Here is a 22,739-nt window from a genome sequence, read left to right as displayed (position 1 = left end):
GAGTGACCGGAGTCAGGGCGACCGGAGTCAGGAGTGACTGGAGTCAGGACGACTGAAGTCAGAGAGCGTCAGGACGGGTCCAGAGTACCGTACAGGATGCACACGATAATCTGGCGCCTCCATGAGGGAGGAGCCACCTGATATACCCTGTGCTGGAGCTTGATTGGAGATCGCTCCACCGGGATGGTGCAGAAGGAGTTAAGGGGAGAGAGGAGCGCGCGCCCGCGGCCTAAGGCGCATGCCCAGGACAGGAGCAAGACAGGGAGGAGGATTAGCATGATGGATCCCCCGGGCTGCTGGGCGGAAGGCTGAGGACGCAGCGTGGCGGCAGGAGCGGTGAGCGGGGAGACGGGAGGAGATCCTGGGAGTAGCAGCAGGGGGAGCGGGGCCCGGTATGAAAGTGTGTGCCGGTACCGACCTGACAGCTGGTGACGGCATGACAGGGAGCGCCGGCACCGGCCTGGCAGGCGGCGCTGGCATGACAGATCCTCTATATACTACACCACACAGGAGAGCTGACAGATCCTCTATATACTACACCACACAGGAGAGCCGACAGATCCTCTATATACTACACCACACAGGAGAGCCGACAGATCCTCTATATACTACACCACACAGGAGAGCTGACAGATCCTCTATATACTACACCACACAGGAGAGCTGACAGATCCTCTACATACTACACCACACAGGAGAGCTGACAGATCCTCTGTATACTACACCACACAGGAGAGCCAACAGATTCTCTATATACTACACCACACAGGAGAGCCGACAGATCCTCTATATAATACATCACACGGGAGAGCCGACAGATCCTCTATATACTACACCACACTGGAGACTCGACAGATCTTCTATATATTACACCACACAGGAAAGCCGACAGATCCTCTATATACTACCCCACACAGGAGAGTCGACAGATCCTCTATATACTACACCACACAGGAGAGCCGACAGATCCTCTATATACTACACCACACAGGAGAGCCGACAGATCCTCTATATACTACACCACACAGGAGACCCGACAGATCCTCTATATACTACACCACACAGGAGAGCTGACGGATCCTCTATATACTATACCACACAGGAGAGCCGACAGATCCTCTATGTACTACACCACACAGGAGAGCCGACAGATCCTCTATATACTACACCACACAGGAGAGCCGACAGATCCTCTATATACTGCACCACACAGGAGAGCCGACAGATCCTCTATATACAACACCACACAGGACACATCCTCTATATACTACACCACACAGGACACATCCTTTACAACACACGGGACACATCCTCTTTATACTACACCACATGGGAGAGCTGACATATCCTCTATATACTACACTACACAGGACAGCTGACAGATCCACTATATACTACACCACACAGGACAGCTAACACATCCTCTATATACTACACCACACAGGACACATCCTCTATATACTGCACCACACACGGGAGAGCTGACATATCCTCTATATACTACATCACACAGGAGAGCCGACAGATCCTTTATATACTACATCACACAGGATACATCCTCTATATACTACACCACATGGGACACACCCTCTATATACTACACCACACGGGACACATTCTCTATATACTACACCACACTGAACACACCCTCTATATACTACACCACACTGGACACATCCTCTATATACTACATCACACAGGATACATCCTCTATAAACTACATCACACAGGACACATCCTCTATATACTATGTGGCGCCCCTGAGGGTTCAGTGGCCACAGAGGTACTGCACCTTCTCCTGAGGTGTGGCACCCCACCATTCAGGTAAGGTGGAGACACCTGACCACACTCCAACACCTGCATCCCACACAACATAGTAGTGTAGCAAAGCACCCTTTGGTGGCTCCCTGCTTGGAACACGAAGCGTGCTGGGAGGCGGGTGGAGTTAGTTGGCACCAAAAGAGTGGGAAGAGTTTAGGATTTAGTCAGTCTGACAGAGTCAGTGGAAGAGTGAAGATCCCCTGAGTGGGATGGATGAAGGAAGTGCTGCAGCCGACCACAGTGACCTGGGTCTGCTGGCACAGGAAAGAGACATTGTTGGAAAGCCTGACTCTCTCCATAAGAAGGAAGGATTAGTACGGAACGTAAGGAGAGGAGTACTAAGGATTAGGGTTAGAGCAGAACCCATCCCAAGTTCACAGGTTGTATGGATACTAATGGTCCTGCAGCAGACACCGGAGGAATAGAAGTTGTCACCACTTTATTCCCACACAAGACTTGGGGGCACAACAGCAATGAGAGTGAGACGGGACTTGGTAGCAAGGAGTCCCCGAAGCAGGCTACAGCTGTCTGCTGTACAAGTAGAGTTCATAGGAACATCTGACAGGAGGAACTCCAGTGTAACTCAGTACTGTGAGTACTTCACTATAGGCGTAAAAGGGAGACGTTCAGAAAAGGCACATATGTTGGCGGAGTGTTGGAAGGGAGTACTTCATCTTGCCTGGAAGTTGGCTGAGCCCCTGACCTGGAGGACACGGTACCGAGGCGGGCACCTGTATGCTCAACAGACTGTGAGTAAAGCTTTGGAACTACATGCCCTGGTGTCCTCCGCTTATTACTGCGTCAACCCACTCAGCACTGCTACATCTTGGTGCCTGACACTACACTCTCTCCCTTAACACCTATCTTCTCCATCTACTCTGCCCTGGGACTACAGCCCTGCCTGTGGAGGGCTACACCATCATTGCTGCACCACACCATCTGTCCCAGAGGATGTCTGCAGCGTCGGCTTAACATCTTTATTGCCGAACACCACAGGTGGCGTCACGAATCATTCACTCATAAACTTTATTCCAACATCACTTACCCCCCTTTTACAATGGACGCCAAGGGCCACGGACTGGGTCACAGCTGCCGTGACATCTCCCATTGAAATCCACCGGGCCCGGCTCCGAGTAACCCACAGCCCTGGGTGAGGGCGATCCATTACTTGGCGTCACGAACAGGATGACGAAGCCCGGTGCCACCGGGTTCTGTGTGCCTGAGTTTTGTTGGACATAAACATTGCTGAAAATGTGCAAAATAGCCAAATTGATAGACTGTAAAATGGACTCTCAAAATGGCCGCCGGCGCAGTGAAGAAGGGCGTGACAATATGGGTGGACCTAAGAAAAGAGTGCGAACTGTCCTGGGCCTCACCTGCCTAAACTTCTATGCTAAAGCGACATGGCCCACCCCCAGAGGGGTTCGTATACTGGCCTGGTATGGAGGAGTAGGAAGAAGACGCCGCCCCCAGAAGGAGGAGCAAAGTCCTGTGGCGGGAAAAGAGCCTGGAAAGGAGAGAGAACGCCAGGACGCCATATTGGAAGAAGGAAGGAGTCCTGTAGAGCGCGAGGAGGTTGAGCTGAACTTCCCCGGCACAATGGCTGAAGGCTCCGACCCTGCTTCCACAATGAACCGCCGGCAGCTGGAGGACGAGATTGCCCAGCTGACACAACCCCTGCGGCTGACACAGGAGGCTCTCTGGACTCTGAACTGGCAGCGCGCCCAGGAGGGGCCTACGCCCGCGGTACCTTCACCACCGGTACCCACCGTCGATGCCCTGGTTCTCCCTCAGGCAGCATCTGTGGAACCTGCAGCTGCTGCGAAGCCATCAGCAACGCCTGTCACCATCTCCCCGCTGCAATCACCGCAGCACGCGGCCTGTCATGAGGAGTTCCCTGGGGGCCTGGAGGCTGAAGTGGAGGAAGTTAAACTCCTGCCTGGACCTGACGCGGCTGCGCAGGTCCTACCGGAGACCCCTGCGGACCCAGAGCCGCCATCTGCTCCACCGCCACCTCCAACAGCTGCCTGGACTATTCTGGTGGATGTTCCGGCTGTTGGCTGCCGTCCAAAACCTGCACCGGAGCTGGAGCATCGCCAAGAGGCCCCAGGTATGTCTGCTGCCCCTGCGCCTGGGAAGGCCTTGGGGTGTACGGCTGCTGTAGCGTCTGGACAGGTTGTGCTGGACCTGGTCAGGGACCGGGATTCTAAACCCTGGGGGGAAACATCCGAGCCCCTGGCGGTAGAGCCCCTGTCCATGGTGGGTAGGGGTCGGCCCCAAGAGGTGGAGAAGGAAGAAGAGGAACCCTATTGCCAACAGACCCTCCACCAGCTGGCAGCAGAGCAGAGAGAACGGGAGCAGCGGAGGCAGGCAGTGCTAGGCCCTGATATGGACAGAAAGGAGAAGGTTTGTGCCGGTCACTAGGGCCCCGGGACTCAGCAGGATGGGGCTAAGTCCTGAATGTTAACCAGGAGCAGGGGTTTGGATTTATCTCAGACCCCCAAAGGATCTCTGACCTCTTCTTTAGCAGGAGGGATGTTGAGTCTCACCTCCGGAGGGGACACACTGCTCGAGACCTGCAACCGGGAGAGTATGTAACTTTCACCCGACATGAGGGACTCTGTGGCTGGTATGCCATGAACGTACGCCGTATACCCGAGGATTTCATTGCGGCCTACAAAAAGGAACATGCTTACGTTCCCCCGGCAGGAATCCCTCCCACGGTAGTGATTACCTCTGCCAAAGCCAGGCAGATAACATCTACCCCAGTCCCACACCCTATGGTACAAATAGCTAAACCCGCTGTACCTCAGGCAGCAATCCACCCAACTGCCACCACCTCTTATGTGAATCCACAGGCAAAAAGAGGATGTCCTGAAGTTCTCCCCTGGGAGCAGCCCAAGAGACCCGCTTCCACCACTCCAGGAGGGGACCAACATTAATAATAACTAACTGTTACCCAGGAGGGTATAGGCTCTGTTATGCCTTTTTCATTTTTGTTTAGTTTTGGTTTATCATGTTGCTCTAGTTTGCCTAGTTTCTTTGGCAGCCTTTTATACTTGAACTGTGTGATCATGGACAATGAATGATCCAGAACTGACCTGTACATAGTTGCACCTCTTTAGGTGTCCTTTCTTGGTTTTACGTGAGCCTTTTATGGATAAGGACTACCTCAACCTGGAGCATTGCTCCAACCTAAGGACACTGCAAGAAATCCCGGCTGGGAGCGGTGTCCAGCACTTACAAGAATTATTGAAGTTTTGATGTGAAGTATTTTATAATGTGCCTTATGAAAGTATTAATAGTTATAGAACAGCTTTTATATAGAATTTAATTGATAGTAATAACAATTAGGAATGTTGTAATAAAGAGATGAAGGATTTGAATAAAGATGAAAATTTGAATGAATATTGAAAATGCAGGTGACGAACCAGGCATCAGCGGTTGTCACCTAGGGTTTAAAAGTCAAGAAGTAATAGAAAATGTGTTAACGATGATACTTGAACTGGTAGTGAGTTTACTGCTAATAGCACTTTAATTAGGTACTATATTTCGACATAGATAGTTAATTAAGTTGTTTTGCAATGTTCAAGAGTGAGTGTCTCCCACATTGGGAAGTTTAGATAAGAATTGTCTATCAGCATTCAAAAATTTTTGTATGTTCCTTTGTTTTGTCTAACTTTGTTTCACTTGCAGCCCGCGGACGTGCTGTGTTTAACGGGGGGTATGTGGCGCCCCTGAGGGTTCAGTCGCCACAGAGGTACTGCACCTCCTCCTGAGGTGTGGTACCCCACCATTCAGGTAATGGAGACACCTGACCACACTCCAACACCTGCATCCCACACAACATAGTAGTGTAGCAAAGCACCCTTTGGTGGCTCCCTGCTTGGAACACGAAGCATGCTGGGAAGCGGGTGGAGTTAGTTGGCACCAAAACAGCGGGAAGAGTTTAGGATTTAGTCAGTCTGACAGAGTCAGTGGAAGAGTGAAGATCCCCTGAGTGGGATGGATGAAGGAAGTGCTGCAGCCGACCTCAGTGACCTGGGTCCGCTGGCACAGGAAAGAGACATTGTTGGAAAGCCTGACTCTCTCCATAAGAAGGAAGGATTACAGTAGTACGGAACGTAAGGAGATGAGGACTAAGGATTAGGGTTAGAGCAGAACCCTTCCCAAGTTCACAGCGCAAGGCCAGGGTCCGGTCCCCGAGGTTGTATGGATACTAATGGTCCTGCAGCAGACACCGGAGGAATAGAAGTTGTCACCACTTTATTCCCACACAAGACTTGGGGGCACAACAGCAACGAGAGTGAGCCGGGACTTGGTAGCAAGGAGTCCCCGAAGCAGGCTACAGCTGTCTGCTGTACAAGTAGAGTTCATAGGAACATATGACAGGAGGAACTCCAGTGTAACTCAGTACTGTGAGTACTTCACTATAGGCGTAAAAGGGAGACGTTCAGAAAAGGCACATATGTTGGCGGAGTGTTGGAAGGGAGTACTTCATCTTGCCTGGAAGTTGTCTGAGCCCCTGACCTGGAGGACACGGTACCGAGGCGGGCATCTGTATGCTCAACAGACTGTGAGTAAAGCTTTGGAACTACATGCCCTGGTGTCCTCCGCTTATTACTGCGCCAACCCACTCAGCACTGCTACATCTTGGTGCCTGACACTACACTCTCTCCCTTAACACCTATCTTCTCCATCTACTCTGCCCTGGGACTACAGCCCTGCCTGTGGAGGGCTACACCATCATTGCTGCACCACACCATCTGTCCCAGAGGATCTGTCTGCAGCGTCGGTTTAACATCTTCATTGCCGAACACCACAAGTTGCGTCACGAATCATTCACTCATAAACTTTATTCCAACATCACTTAACCCCCTTTTACAATGGACGCCCAGGGCCATGGACCGGGTCAGAGCTGCCGTGACATCTCCTATTGAAATCCACCGGGCCCGGCTCCGAGTAACCCACAGCCCTGGGTGAGGGCGATCCAACTACATCACACAGGATACATCCTCTATATACTACATCACACAGGATACATCCTCTATATACTACATCACACAGGATACATCCTCTATATACTACATCACACGGGACACATCCTCTATATACTACACCACACGGGACACATCCTCTATATACTACACCACATGGGACACATCCTCTATATACTACACACACAGGATACATCCTCTATATACTACACCACACAGGACACATCCTCTATATACTACACCACACGGGACACATCCTCTATACACTATACCACACGGGACACATCCTCTATACACTGCACCACAAGGGACACATCCTCTATATACTATATAGTCTATATATTCCTGTTGGACCCCTCCCCCATGGTGTCACCTAATTTCCTTTGTGCCTGCTAAGAGAGGGTAAAGGGATCCACAGTAAAATAGAGGTAAAATAGAGGTGATTTACACAATGGGGAAGAGGGCCCACCGGGAATTAGAAAGGTTATGTGGCCCCCTCCCGTGTCACCTTTAGATTGCATGTGGCCCCCTTCCCTAATTGCCTCAGTGGCTGCAAGCATCATATATTTTATGTACTCACATTTGCGCTGCAACCATCAGCCGTTGTCCCTCTGCTCCTCTATATAATATTGCTGTGTGCTGTTTGGGCAGGACAGCCGACCAATCACAGCACAGCTCCTTGCCTTAGCTGTCCTGGGAGCTCACACAAACAAAACTAATGCTGATTGGCTCTATTGCAGCCAGTCAGCTTTAGGCTATGTGCAAACACTGCGGAATCACCTGCGGGTTTTTCCCCGCGGAACCGCAGGTAAAGTGACCTGCGGTTTGCCCTGCGATTTCACACCTCTACTATGTTAATGGTGTGAATCCGCAGCGGAATCCGTAGAAACAATTGACATGCTGCGGTTTATAAAACCCATAGGATAACATGGTACTGTACCATGTCTGCGGAACTGCTGCGGTTCCGCAGGGCCGGAACCGCAGCATGTGCACATAGCCTTAGAGCACAGCTAACGCTGTCCAGGGTGACGTAGAAGAGGAGCTGCGGACTCAGCGCAGGAAGCAGGTGACTGTGGTCTGCAGGTGGGCTGTTGCCTGTGCTGTCTCCTCTCAGACTCTCGCAGTCTCCTGCGCCTGTGCAGCCTGAAGCGAGGGTCGGCACGCACGCTCTTCATAGAAGCCAGCAGGGAGGACAGGCGCTGCCGCTGCACTTCCCATCATGCCGGCTCTAGAATACAGTGTGCACCACTCCGCGCACGCTATTACATTGCAGGGTGGGCACAGCCGAACTAATGAAGGAGGCAATACTGGGAGCTGGGGCCCCAGGCCGACCCCGGCTATATAGCACTGGAATCAGGGTCTCTGTCCCTACATCATGCTGCTCTCAGATTAGGTGGTGAAAACCTACTGAAGATTCCCTTACACCACTTTTTTCTATTCCATTACATTATGTAAAAAAAAAAAAAGGGCCACTTTGTGTATTTTTCCTTTGTAGGATGTACGGGCTGTATGTGTGAACGTCGCCTCAGATGACTAATTCCCACTTCTCAATGTTCTCTCATTCAGTGAGGAATTTTTGAAAAATCCGACAGGAAGGCGACGAAATATTCACATCCTGCAGTTGTGGCCAGATAAAAGAAATCTGCGAAAAACTCCAACTACAAATGCGGAGTGGTACCCAGTAGTGTCCAGCAGGGGGAGCTTTCGCTCTTGTAGCCATACATGATGTAACGCTTCTCGCTGATTTTGATCCTCCCCGGCTGCCGTAGCGCTCAGAGCTCCAGACGAGCAGTCTCCCCACGTGTTGAAGCCGGATACAAATCAGAAGCTGGCCGGGTCTGGCGCCCACATCCCCGCAGGTTAGCGCCGTGTCAGGGGCTGCAGGCACCGCTGGATGAGGAGGACAGTGCTGTATGGTGTGTGCGGAGCCCGGACACGTGTCCCCCGTGTGTGTGTGTGTGTGTGTGTGTGTGTGTGTGTGTGTTGGTGGATGCAAGTGATGGCAGGAGAGGGCAGGGTCCTTGTATACACTATTGCGAATAATAGTGGTGGCCTCCCGCCTGACACCTCCGCGTCCCGCCGGCCAGTCCCGCCTGACACCTCCGCGTCCCGCCGGCCAGTCCCGCCTGAGACCTCCGCGTCCCGCCTGACACCTCCGCGTTCCGCCTGACACTCCCGCCTGACACCTCCGCGTTCCGCCTGACACTCCCGCCTGACACCTCCGCGTCCCGCCGGCCAGTCCCGCCTGAGACCTCCGCGTCCCGCCTGACACTCCCGCCTGACACCTCCGCGTCCCGCCGGCCAGTCCCGCCTGACACCTCCGCGTCCCGCCGGCCAGTCCCGCCTGAGACCTCCGCGTCCCGCCTGAGACCTCCGCGTCCCGCCTGACACTCCCGCCTGACACCTCCGCGTCCCGCCTGACACCTCCGCGTCCCGCCTGACACTCCCGCCTGACACCTCCGCGTCCCGCCTGACACTCCCGCCTGACACCTCCGCGTCCCGCCTGACACTCCCGCCTGACACCTCCGCGTCCCGCCGGCCAGTCCCGCCTGACACCTCCGCGTCCCGCCTGAGACCTCCGCGTCCCGCCTGACACTCCCGCCTGACACCTCCGCGTCCCGCCTGACACCTCCGCGTCCCGCCTGACACTCCCGCCTGACACCTCCGCGTCCCGCCTGACACTCCCGCCTGACACCTCCGCGTCCCGCCTGACACTCCCGCCTGACACCTCCGCGTCCCGCCTGACACTCCCGCCTGACACCTCCGCGTCCCGCCTGACACCTCCGCGTCCCGCCTGACACCTCCGCGTCCCGCCTGACACTCCCGCCTGAGACCTCCGCGTTCCGCCTGACACTCCCGCCTGAGACCTCCGCGTCCCGCCTGACACTCCCGCCTGAGACCTCCGCGTCCCGCCTGACACTCCCGCCTGAGACCTCCGCGTCCCGCCTGACACTCCCGCCTGACACCTCCGCGTCCCGCCTGACACTCCCGCCTGACACCTCCGCGTCCCGGCTGACACTCCCGCCTGACACCTCCGCGTCCCGCCTGACACTCCCGCCTGACACCTCCGCGTCCCGCCTGAGACCTCCGCGTTCCGCCTGACACTCCCGCCTGAGACCTCCGCGTTCCGCCTGACACTCCCGCCTGAGACCTCCGCGTTCCGCCTGACACTCCCGCCTGAGACCTCCGCGTTCCGCCTGACACTCCCGCCTGACACTCCCGCCTGACACCTCCGCGTCCCGCCTGACACTCCCGCCTGAGACCTCCGCCTCCCGCCTGAGACCTCCGCCTCCCGCCTGAGACCTCCGCCTCCCGCCTGACACTCCCGCCTCCCGCCTGACACTCCCGCCTCCCGCCTGACACTCCCGCCTCCCGCCTGACACTCCCGCCTCCCGCCTGACACTCCCGCCTCCCGCCTGACACTCCCGCCTCCCGCCTGACACTCCCGCCTCCCGCCTGACACTCCCGCCTCCCGCCTGACACCTCCGCCTCCCGCCTGACACCTCCGCGTTCCGCCTGACACTCCCGCCTGACACCTCCGCGTCCCGCCTGACACCTCCGCGTCCCGCCTGACACCTCCGCGTCCCGCCTGACACCTCCGCGTCCCGCCTGACACTCCCGCCTGACACCTCCGCGTCCCGCCTGACACTCCCGCCTGACACCTCCGCGTCCCGCCTGACACTCCCGCCTGACACTCCCGCCTGACACCTCCGCGTCCCGCCTGACACTCCCGCCTGAGACCTCCGCCTCCCGCCTGAGACCTCCGCCTCCCGCCTGAGACCTCCGCCTCCCGCCTGACACTCCCGCCTCCCGCCTGACACTCCCGCCTCCCGCCTGACACTCCCGCCTCCCGCCTGACACTCCCGCCTCCCGCCTGACACTCCCGCCTCCCGCCTGACACTCCCGCCTCCCGCCTGACACCTCCGCCTCCCGCCTGACACCTCCGCCTCCCGCCTGACACTCCCGCCTGACACCTCCGCGTCCCGCCTGACACCTCCGCGTCCCGCCTGACACCTCCGCGTCCCGCCTGACACCTCCGCGTCCCGCCTGACACCTCCGCGTCCCGCCTGACACTCCCGCCTGACACCTCCGCGTCCCGCCTGACACTCCCGCCTGACACCTCCGCGTCCCGCCTGACACTCCCGCCTGACACCTCCGCGTCCCGCCTGACACCTCCGCGTCCCGCCTGACACTCCCGCCTGACACCTCCGCGTCCCGCCTGACACTCCCGCCTGAGACCTCCGCCTCCCGCCTGACACTCCCGCCTGAGACCTCCGCCTCCCGCCTGAGACCTCCGCCTCCCGCCTGAGACCTCCGCCTCCCGCCTGCGACCTCCGCCTCTCGCCTGAGACCTCCGCCTCCCGCCTGACACTCCCGCCTGCGACCTCCGCCTCCCGCCTGCGACCTCCGCCTCCCGCCTGAGACCTCCGCCTCCCACCTGACGCTCCCGCCTGACACCTCCGCGTCCCGCCTGACACCTCCGCGTCCCGCCTGACACCTCCGCGTCCCGCCTGACACCTCCGCGTCCCGCCTGACACCTCCGCGTCCCGCCGGCCACCTCCGCGTCCCGCCGGCCAGTCCCGCCTGACACCTCCGCGTCCCGCCGGCCAGTCCCGCCTGACACCTCCGCGTCCCGCCGGCCAGTCCCGCCTGACACCTCCGCGTCCCGCCGGCCAGTCCCGCCTGACACCTCCGCGTCCCGCCGGCCAGTCCCGCCTGACACCTCCGCGTCCCGCCGGCCAGTCCCGCCTGACACCTCCGCTTCCCGCCGGCCAGTCCCGTCTGACACCTCCGCGTCTCGCCGACCAGTCCCGTCAGTTTTCTCCCCCACATCTCCCCAATCGGGAGCAGCGGGATAAAGCCTCTTTCATACTTCAGTTTTTTGTGTCAGTTAAAATCCACCAAAAGGACGGATAGCGGATCCGTTTTAGTACTGATGATAACAGATGCCACCCGTCCGTTTTTTTGACGGATCCGCCAAATGAAGAATGTTAAAGGAATCGCAGCCTGGAAAAGGAGAGAGAGAATTTTTTTTTTTTTTTGTCCGGCACCCAGACATAATTTCGGGTTAAATCAGTGTCTGGAGGATCCTCCGGCCAAAAAAACGTTGCAAGCTCCGTTTGTAAATCTTTGAGGATGTTAACGGACACTAACATTATGGCGGATCCGCACAAAAACAGATGCAACGGACGGCAATCCGTCAAGATCCGCCAATAATGATAGTCAATGGGGAAAAAAACGGATCCGCAAAGAAAAATGGCGGATCTGTTTTTTTTCCAAATTGCCGGATCTTGACAGATTGTCAAAAACGGAAGTGTGAAAGAGGCCTAAGCAGCTGTCAGTCTTCCCTAGAGCTGCTGATCTCTGTGGTGCACAGCAGTCATCATGGCCGGATTCCCGCATGGCGCAGCCATATGTTGTGGTTTTCCTCGTAGTAATACATGTCTGGATGGATCCCACACCGGTGCTCCCAGTCACTAACTGTTCAGCGATCACGTGCCATCCACACATGTGATGGCTGCAGCCAATCGCTTTTCATCCGCCATGATGCCACTGTAAGGCCGTGTTCACATGTAGTGTAAATGCGGCTTTATAGCCACAGTTCCTGCAGCAAAATACACAATAGCGAACTGCTCTGTTTATTGCGGGTTTTTTCTTCTCACCCTGGCTTAGTGCCACTCCAGGGGTGAGAAAAGATGTAAATCCCCTGCCCCTGGTCATACACTCACCCTCCGGTGTCTTCACCAGTTTTCGGGGTCACTCTGGTTTCATGTCGCCATCTTGTGAGTGATTTTGAAGTCTGCAACATGTTAATTCCTCTTGCATTTTATTTGTGAATTTTCCGCAAAGACTTTGAGATGAAGAAAATGTAATCTGTGCAAGTTTATCACAGTAACTGGAAGTTTCCATAGCAAAGTAACTGTAATTAACCCCTTTACCCCCAAGGGTGGTTTGCACGTTCATGACCGGGCCAATTTTTACAATTCTGACCACTGTCCCTTTGAGGTAATAACTCTGGAACGCTTCCATGGATCCCAGTGATTCTGACACTGTTTTCTCGTGACATATTGTACTTTATGTCAATGGTAAAATTTCATTCAAATAACTTGTGTTTATTTTTTAAAAAAATGGAAATATGGCGAAAATTTCGTAATTTTCCAATGAATTTTCATGCCCTTAAATCAGAGATACGGCACACAAAAAACTTAATAACTAACATTTCTCACATGTTTACTTTACATCAGCACAATTTTGGAACCAAAATTTGTTTTTGTTAGGAAGTTATAAGGGTTAAAAGTTGACCAGCGATTTCTCATTTTTACACCACCATTTTATTTTTACGGACCACATCACATTTGAAGCCACTTTGAGGGGTCTATATGATAGAAAATACCCAAAAGTGACACCATTCTAAAAACTGCACCCCTTAAGGTGCTCAAAACCACATTCAAGAAGTTTATTAGCCCTTCATGTGCTTCACAGGAATTTTTCGAATGTTTAAAAAAAATGAACATTTAACTTTTTCACACACAAAATTAATTCAGGTCCCATTTTTTTTATTTTACCAAGGGTAACAGGAGAAATTGGACTGCAAAAGTTATTGTGCAATTTGTCCTGAGTACGCTGATACCTGATATGTGGGGGGGAACCATTGTTTCGGCGCATGGCAGAGCTCGGAAGGGAAGGAGCGCCGTTTGACGTTTTCAACGCAAAATTGGCTGCAATTGAGATCGTGCGCCATGAAACGTTTGGAGAGTCCCTGATGTGCATAAACAGTGGAAACCCCCCACAAGTGACCCCATTTTGGAAATTAGACCCCCCAAGGAACTTATCTAGATGTGTGGTGAGAACTTTAAACCCACAAGGGCGTCACAGAAGTTTATAACGTACAGCCGTACAATTACAAAATCATATTTTTTCCACAAAAATGATCTTTTCACCCCCAATTTTTATTTTCCCAATCGAAACAAGACCCCAAAAGTTATTGCGCAATTTGTCCTGAGTACGCTTATACCCCATATGTGGTGGTAAACCACTATTTGGGCGCATGGCAGAGCTCAGAAGGGAAGCAGCGCCATTTAACTTTTTTGGCTGGAATTGAGATCAAACGCCATGTTGCGTTTGGAAAGCCCCTTAATCTGTACCAAAACAGTGGAAACCCCCAATTCTAACTCCAACCCTAACCCCAACACACCCCTAACCCTAATCTCAGGGGGGGTTTGATTTACTATTTATGGCGGTTTTTATATTTGGCAGCTGTCATACGCTAAAAGACGCTTTTTATTGTAAAAATAGTTTTTGCATCACCACATATTGAGAGCTATAACTTTAACGTATTTTGACCCACCGAGTCATGTGAGGTCTTATTTTTTGCGGGACGATTTGACTTTATTGGTACCATTTTCGTGAACGTGACATTTTTTGATCGCTTTTTATTCCGATTTTTGGGGCGCAGAATGAACGTAAACCAGCATTTCATGAATTTCTTTTGGGGGGGTGCGTTTACACCGTTCCGCGTGTGTTAAAATTGATTAAGGGGTTTTATTCTTCGGGTCAGTACGGTTACAGCGATACCTCATGTCGTTTTTTTAAGTTTTGTCGCTTTTATGCAATAAAAACAATTTTATATATAAAAAAAAAATACCGGTATATATTTTTGCATCGCTTTATTCTGCGAGCTATAACTTTTTTATGTTTTCGCTGATGACGCTGTGTGGCAGCTCGTTTTTTTGCAGGACAAGATGACGTTTTCAGCGGTACCATGGTTATTCATATCCGTCTTTTTGATGTTATTGCACTTTTTGTTCGGCGGTATGATAATAAGTATTGTTTTTTGCTTTGTTTTTTTTTAAGGGGTTAACTAGTGGGATAGTTTTATAGGGCGGGTCGTTACGGATGCGGCGATACGATATGTGTAGTTTTATTGTTTTTTTTATTTAGAAAAAAAGAATTGGGGAATTTTTTTAAAATTTATTTTGTGTTTTTTTTTTTTTTTTTTTTTTTTTAAATTATTTTTACACGTGTTTTTTTTTTTTAACTTCATTATATTGTTCCAGGGGGGACATCACTGTCTTTTGTCAGATCAGCGATCTGACGGGCACTGCTGCAGGCTTCCAACTGCCTGGTCTCAGCAGGCAGTAGGGAAGACGCCTCCCTGCAGGACCCCGAGGGCCCCCACACCCATATTGGATCTGGGGGCCTGCAGGGAGGAGGACTCTTGGAGCGACGCAACACATCGCGTCGCTCCGGGGGTCGCAGGGAAGCACGGAGGGAGCCCCTTTCCTGCGCGCTTCTCTCCTATGCCCCCGATACACTGCGATCATGTTTGATCGCAGTGTGCCAGGGGTTAATGTGTCGGAGGCAGTCCCTGATCGGCCCTGACACATAGTGCCGGGTGTCAGCTGTGATAATCAGCTGACACCCGGCTGCGATCAGCTGCGCTCCCCCCCCGTGAGCGCTGCTGATCGCGTGTGACGTAATATTCCGTCCTTGGGACTTACGTCCAAGGTCACATGGACGGAATATTACGTCCAATGTAGGAAAGGGGTTAAAACATGACAACAAAAAGAGACAAAAACCGAAGCTAAAAAATTGCAACATCAAAAATGCACCAGATACTCATAATGCAACGTTAGCCTTGTGATACATGCACACATTGGGGATTTGATGCAGATGTTCCATAACAAAATCCAAATGTGTTACATGCAGATTTTGTTGAGAATTCACATGCTGTAGATGTAAAATCCGCGCTGCGCTCAGCTTATGTGGTGACTATTTCCACCACGTGTGGCTAACATTATTAGGATCCCATTAATTTAGGAGGTGCTGCATGCTTTCTTCACAGAAGATATCGTACATACAGTTGTGGCCAAAAGTATTGACACCCCTGCAATTTTGTCAGATAATACTCAGTTTTTCCCTGAAAATGATTGCAAACACAAATTCTTTGGTATTATTATCTTCATTTAATTTGTCTTAAATGAAAAAACACAAAAGAGAATGAAGCAAAAAGCAAAACATTGATCATTTCACACAAAACTCCAAAAATGGGCCAGACAAAAGTATTGGCACCCTCAGCCTAGTACTTGGTTGCACAACCTTTAGCCAAAATAACTGCGACCAACCACTTCCGGTAACCATCAATGAGTTTCTTACAATGCTCTGCTGGAATTTTAGACCATTCTTCTTTGGCAAACTGGTCCTGGTCCCTGATATTTGAAGGGTGCCTTCTCCAAACTGCCATTTTTAGATCTCTCCACAGGTGTTCTATGGGATTCAGGTCTGGACTCATTGCTGGCCACCTTAGAAGTCTCCAGTGATTTCTCTCAAACCATTTTCTAGTGCTTTTTGAAGTGTGTTTTGGGTCATTGTCCTGCTGGAAGACCCATGACCTCTGAGGGAGACCCATCTTTCTCACACTGGGCCCTACATTATGCTGCAAAATTTGTTGGTAGTCTTCTGACTTCATAATTCCATGCAAACGGTCAAGCAGTCCAGTGCCAGAGGCAGCAAAACAACCCCAAAACATCAGGGAACCTGCACCATGTTTGACTGTAGGGACCGTGTTTTTTTCTTTGAATGCCTCTTTTTTTCTCCTGTAAACTCTATGTTGATGCCTTTGCCCAAAAAGCTCTACTTTTGTCTCATCTGACCAGAGAACATTCTTCCAAAACATTTTAGGCTTTTTCAGGTAAGTTTTGGCAAACTCCAGCCTGGCTTTTTTATGTCTCGGGGGTAAGAAGTGGGGTCTTCCTGGGTCTCCTACCATACAGTCCCTTCTCATTCAGACGCCGATGGATAGTATGGGTTGACACTGTTGTACACTCGGACTGCAGGGCAGCTTGAACTTGTTTGGATGTTAGTCGAGGTTCTTTATCCAACATCCGCACAATCTTGCGTAGAAATCTCTTGTCAATTTTTCTTTTCCGTCCACATCTAGGGAGGTTAGCCACAGTGCCATGGGCTTTAAACTTCTTGATGACACTGCGCACGGTAGACACAGGAACATTCAGGTCTTTGGAGATGGACTTGTAGCCTTGAGATTGCTCATGCTTCCTCACAATTTGGTTTCTCAAGTCCTCAGACAGTTCTTTGGTCTTCTTTCTTTTCTCCATGCTCAATGTGGTACACACAAGGACACAGAGCAGAGGTTGAGTCAACTTTAATCCATGTCAGCTGGCTGCAAGTGTGATTTAGTTATTGCCAACACCTGTTAGGTGCAACAGGTAAGTTACAGGTGCTGTTAATTACACAAATTAGAGAAGCATCACATGATTTTTCGAACAGTGCCAATACTTTTGTCCACCCTCTTTTTTATGTTTGGTGTGGAATTATATCCAATTTGGCTTTAGGACAATTATTTTTGTGTTTTTTCATTTAAGACAAATTAAATGAAGATAATAATACCAAAGAATTTGAGTTTGCAATCATTTTCTGGAAGAAACTGAGTATTATCTGACAGATTTGCAGGGGTGTCAATACTTTTGGCCACAACTGTAACACAGACGTGTGTCTCCGCCTCAGCAAGCATCTTCTCTGGCTGTTGTAACCGTACATACTGCTTGTGTATACGTCTAGCCATACTTCTACCTCTGTAACAGCTGGAAGTATAAGGCACAAGTGTAGCATGCCTAGTTAAAGGCAGGGCTGTGGAGTCAGTAAGCCCGACTCCTCAATTTCCCTGACCCGACCCCACAGCTCTGCCTCACAACTGAGCATATACATAAAGGACGGCACAGATTCATCTCCGCTAAAAGCCGAGATTCTCAGATCAGGAACAGAACAGACATTTATAGGACATTTCAGAACTTGCTCAAAATCTTATGAAAGAATTTACATCATATCCTGCATTGAACTACTGTACCCGAGTTATTATATATTGAGTCATTTTATACTGACTCCACCAAAATGGCCTCCACTGCCCTGGTTGTAATGGTGCTATGTGAATGTCTTCCAGGAAGGGTTCCTGACAGCTCTTGTACATTTTGCCTGTTACTGGAGTCCTGACTTCTCCTCATGGCTGACCTGCTGTCCGAGGAGCCAAAACAACAAGCAAGCGGTGGAGGAGAAACCAGGAAATCTTCCTGTCTCCAAGAGGAGTCGGAGACTTTGGAAGAAAATGGACATGATGCGAAAAGATTCAAAGTGGATTATGACGATCAGAATAAGAAGCATCCAAAGAGGAAAGTGGTGCTGCTGATGGCGTATTCTGGGAAAGGCTACCATGGGATGCAGGTGAATATTACATATCATTGGAGGTAAAAATGAAAAAAGTTGTAACCAGTTTTTTTTTTTTTTTTTTTTTTTTTTTTTAACAACTCGCCTGCCCTTTTACACATTCTGTACACTCTCTGCATATCCACCCCTCCCTTTTCCCCTCTCCCATGTTTAACTCTGAGGCTCTATTGACTTTTCTTACCCACACCAAACCATCCAAAACCTCCATGCAGCACTCAAAACGTTCATACAAATCATCCCACCACCTGCTTTTTCTGTTTTTTCTCCTTTTAAGGCTGTGTGCACACGCTGCGGATTTTGCTGCGGTTCCGCAGCGGTTTTGGCCGCTGCGGAACCGCAGCAGTTTCTACTGCGGTGTACAGTACCATGATTCCCTATGGGAATCAAAAACCGCAGTGGAGACGGTGCGGAATTTTCCGCGCGGATTATCTTCGGTTTTCAATCCGCAGCAAGAATTGACATGTCAATTCTTTCTGCGGATTCTCCTGCGGTTTGCCATCTCCTCCATTGAGGAGATGAAAAACCGCAGGGCAAAACCGCAGAGCAATCCGCAGGTAAAACCGCAGGTATTTTGACCTGCGGATTTTACAAAATCCGCGCGGATGAATCCGCAGCGTGTGCACACAGCCTAATAGTTGCAGGTGACATCTCCCCCAACCCTGGGCCTACCTCCACCAGCATACGTTACTCTCCTCCAGCTGCATATAGAAACCCTGCTAATCTTATTAACATTCAGTGCATGCCTTCTCCTCTCACTTTCCAATGTGCTCTCTGGAATGCACGGTCTGTGTGTAACAAACTGACTTACATTCACGATCTTTTTCTCTCTAATTCCCTTAACCTTCTGGCTATTACAGAAACCTGGATCCAGCATTCAGACACCACCGCTGCTGCCGCTCTCTCGTTTGGTGGGCTGAAATTTTCACATACCCCCAGACCTGAGAACAGACAGGGTGGAGGTGTTGGTTTGCTCCTTTCATCACCATGTGCTTTCCAGGTCATCCCCCCCGGTTCCCTCACTTACATTTCCTTCCTTTGAAGTCCACGCCGTCAGACTCTTTAAGCCCTTCTCCTTACGAGTGGCGGTCGTTTATCGCCCTCCAGGCTCCTCCCGCCAGTTTCTAGACCACTTCACCACCTGGCTTACTCACTTTCTATCCTGTGACATCCCCACCCTCATCATGGGAGACTTTAACATCCCCATCAATGATCCGCTCTCCCAGTCTGCCTCTCATCTTCTTTCTCTAACTTCTTCATTCGGCCTCTCACAGTTTACTAATTCTCCTACACATGAGGACGGGAATACTCTGGACCTGGTTTTCTCCAGTCCCGGCTCGCTGCACGACTTTACTAATTCACCTCTCCCGCTCTCGGACCACAACCTTCTTTCCTTCTCTGTCAAGAATTGTCTCCTCACCCGGGACACACCCACTTACCACACTTATCGGAATACACGTACCATTAATACCCAACAGCTTAGGGACAATCTCCACACATCTTTAGCCCCCATCTCCACCCTCTCCTGTCCAGACATAGCATTGTCACACTTCAATAATACACTGAAGAATGCCCTAGATGAAGCAGCACCTTCTATACGCAGAAAGACCCGACACAGACAACGGCAGCCCTGGCACACAACGCAAACACGCTTTCTTCAGCGCTGCTCGAGGTGTGCAGAGCGGCAGTGGAGAAAATCTCTCTTAGCAGAAGACTTCATCCACTATAAGTTCATGCTCAAAACCTATAACTCTGCCCTTCATCTGGCCAAACAATCCTACTTCACCACCCTCATCACCTCACTATCCAACAACCCAAGACGACTTTTTGAAACCTTAAACTCCCTCCTGAAACCTAAAGTACAGGCCCCCATCACCAACCTCAGCGGTGAGGATCTGGCCACTTATTTCCTAGAAAAAATCAACCACATCCATCAGGATATCTCAGCCCTATCTCCTCAGTGCCTGGATCCCCTTCCCTGCCGCACCTCAAGCTCACTAGACATCTTTGAGCCTGTTTCAGAAGAAGTTGTTTCCAAGCTCCTCGCTTCTGCTCGGCCTACAACCTGCAACAGTGACCCTATTCCTTCACAGCTGCAGTCTCTCTCACCAGTGGTCACCACTCACCTGACTAAAATATTTAACCTCTCTCTTTCTTCAGGTATATTTCCCTCCTCATTTCAACATGCCATCATAACCCCTTTACTTAAAAAGCCATCCCTGGACCAGAACTGCACTGCTAACTACAGACCTGTCTCTAACCTTCCCTTCATCTCTAAACTCCTGGAACGCCTGGTCCACTCCCGTCTAATCCGCTATCTCTCGGATAACTCTCTTCTCGACCCCTTACAATCTGGTTTCCGCTCTTTACACTCTACTGAAACTGCCCTCACTAAAGTCTCTAATGATTTAATAACAGCTAAATCGAAAGGTCATTGCTCCCTGCTGATTCTCCTGGATCTCTCTGCCGCATTTGACACTGTGGATCACCAGCTCCTCCTCACTATGCTCCGCTCTATAGGCCTCAAGGACACAGCCCTCTCCTGGTTCTCCTCCTACCTCTCTGACCGCTCCTTCACTGTATCTTTTTCCGGCTCCTCTTCCTCTTCTATCGGGGTCCCACAGGGCTCAGTCCTAGGCCCCCTCCTCTTCTCTTTATACACTGCCCCTATTGGACAAACAATCAGCAGATTTGGGTTCCAGTATCATCTCTATGCTGATGACACCCAATTATACACTTCTTCCCCTGACATCACCCCTACCCTAATTCAAAATACCAAGGATTGTCTGTCTGCTGTCTCTAGCATCATGTCCTCCCTCTATCTGAAACTAAATCTCTCTAAAACTGAACTTCTTGTGTTTCTCCCCTCTACTAACCTCACTCTACCTAACATCGAAATAACCCTGGAGGGTTCAACCATAACTCCCAAGCAGCATGCCCGCTGTCTTGGGGTCATATTCGACACTGAACTTTCCTTTACTCCGTACATCCGATCACTCAGTCGCTCTTGTCACCTGCATCTTAAAAACATCTCCAGAATCCGACCTTTTCTCACCTTTGAAACTGCTAAGACTCTTACTGTCGCTCTTATTCATTCTCGTCTGGACTACTGCAACTCTCTTCTGATCGGTCTCCCTCTTACCAAACTTTCTCCTCTCCAATCCATCTTGAATGCGGCAGCCAGGGTCATATTTCTGTCCAGCCGCTTCACCGATGCCTCCATCTTGTGCCAGTCATTACACTGGCTACCTATTCGCTACAGGGTCCAGTATAAACTCATCTCTCTCACCCACAAAGCTCTCCACTGTTCTGCACCGCCTTATATCTCCTCTCTCATCTCTGTCTATCGCCCTACACGTGCCCTCCGTTCTACAAATGACCTAAGACTGACATCCCCCGTAATCCAAACCTCGCACCTCCGTCTCCAAGACTTCTCTCGTGCTGCTCCAGCTCTCTGGAATGCACTTCCCCAGACGATCAGACTGATACCTAGCCCTGACCTATTCAAGCGCGCTTTGAAAACCCATCTCTTCAAACAAGCCTACCACATCAACTACTCAGCAAGCTAACTTTGCCCTGTTCCCTCCTTCCAAATATTATTCTGAATCTGCACCCTACTATTCATCTGTCTCCACACCCTTCATGCACATGATAACTGCACTTGATACTTGTCTATTGCACTTAAACACACGGGCTGATGACCGGATCATGCAGCTTTATATGAAAATCCCTATTATAATTGCCAGACCTGAATTAACAAGAATTTCTCACCTACTGTGTCCCCCCATTTCCTTGTAGATTGTAAGCTTGCGAGCAGGGACCTCACTCCTAATGTCACTGTTTGAATTGTCTTAACTTGTATTGAATTTATTGTCTGTACATGTCCCTGCTTAATTGTAAAGTGCTGCGGAATATGTTGGCGCTATATAAATAAAAATTATTATTATTATTATTATTCCGATTTTAGGCTTAGTGGGGCCGGTGATAATTGAGAGCATGGCCCAGTCTCTCCTACTAAGCTGGCGAACCCGGGACCTGATATGTCAGACTCGAGGGCCGGAGCCTATTCACTACCCCAATACACTGAGCCGCTGATATAATCACATAAGGGTATGTGCACACGATCAGGGATACGCTGTGTCCAAAGCGCTGCCGGCTATTGAACGCAGGTGATTCGGCATGTGTTCACTGAACCGTGTGGAATCACCGCGTCCTATACATTGTGCGGGTGATCTTTATCTTGCGGAGGCCCGCATCTCCACGAGAAATAGACATGCTGCATGTCCATCTCCGCAGGTGACGCATACTGGGAAAGGGATTTCTTGAAATCCCATCCACTGTGCTGTAACATTTGGATGCTGCACACGTACGCAGCTTCCAACCTGCAGCATTTACTGCTCGTGTGCACATACCCTAAGGGTATTGCTCTGACTGGGTACAATTGGCAAATTCCTAACGGGGAGAGAAGAGGTATTTGGTCTACAAGGGTAGCTGCACGTGATCAGTAAACGCTGCGGGTTGGACGCAACGTCCAACCCGCAGCATCCATCCCCAATCTGCCCACTTTGTCGGAGCTGGTAAAAATAAGAATGCCAAAAGTCGCATCATTTTAGCGCAGCCGCCACTTTCTCCAAAATGATGCAACTTTTCAAAGTTTTTTTAGGAAAGACTACTGGCATAAAAGCT

The 22,739-nt window shown here is 51.0% G+C and overlaps 1 protein-coding gene across 2 annotated transcripts in view; it reads left to right on the top strand.

The window, feature by feature from the left end:
- Positions 1–8,500: 8,500 nt before the first annotated feature.
- The window catches only part of PUS1 (pseudouridine synthase 1), a 37,281-nt gene continuing 23,042 nt past the window's right edge, over positions 8,501–22,739 (top strand). Inside the window, exons 1-2 of one of the 2 annotated variants that reach the window (XM_073557027.1) lie at positions 8,501–8,677; positions 17,776–18,053. In XM_073557027.1, coding sequence (XP_073413128.1) covers positions 17,835–18,053 — 219 coding nt within the window. In that variant the 5' untranslated portion in view covers positions 8,501–8,677; positions 17,776–17,834. Of the gene's footprint in view, positions 8,735–17,775; positions 18,054–22,739 lie in introns of both variants that reach the window. The other variant, XM_073557028.1, reaches the window with a different exon arrangement.

Source organism: Dendrobates tinctorius, unplaced genomic scaffold (assembly GCF_039654945.1).
Source record: "Dendrobates tinctorius isolate UK_male_01 unplaced genomic scaffold, ASM3965494v1 ptg000243l, whole genome shotgun sequence".
In the NCBI taxonomy this organism is placed as follows: domain Eukaryota; kingdom Metazoa; phylum Chordata; class Amphibia; order Anura; family Dendrobatidae; genus Dendrobates; species Dendrobates tinctorius.
The sequence above is the reverse complement of the archived record's forward strand: the minus strand, read 5'-3'. Positions and strand labels throughout refer to the sequence as shown.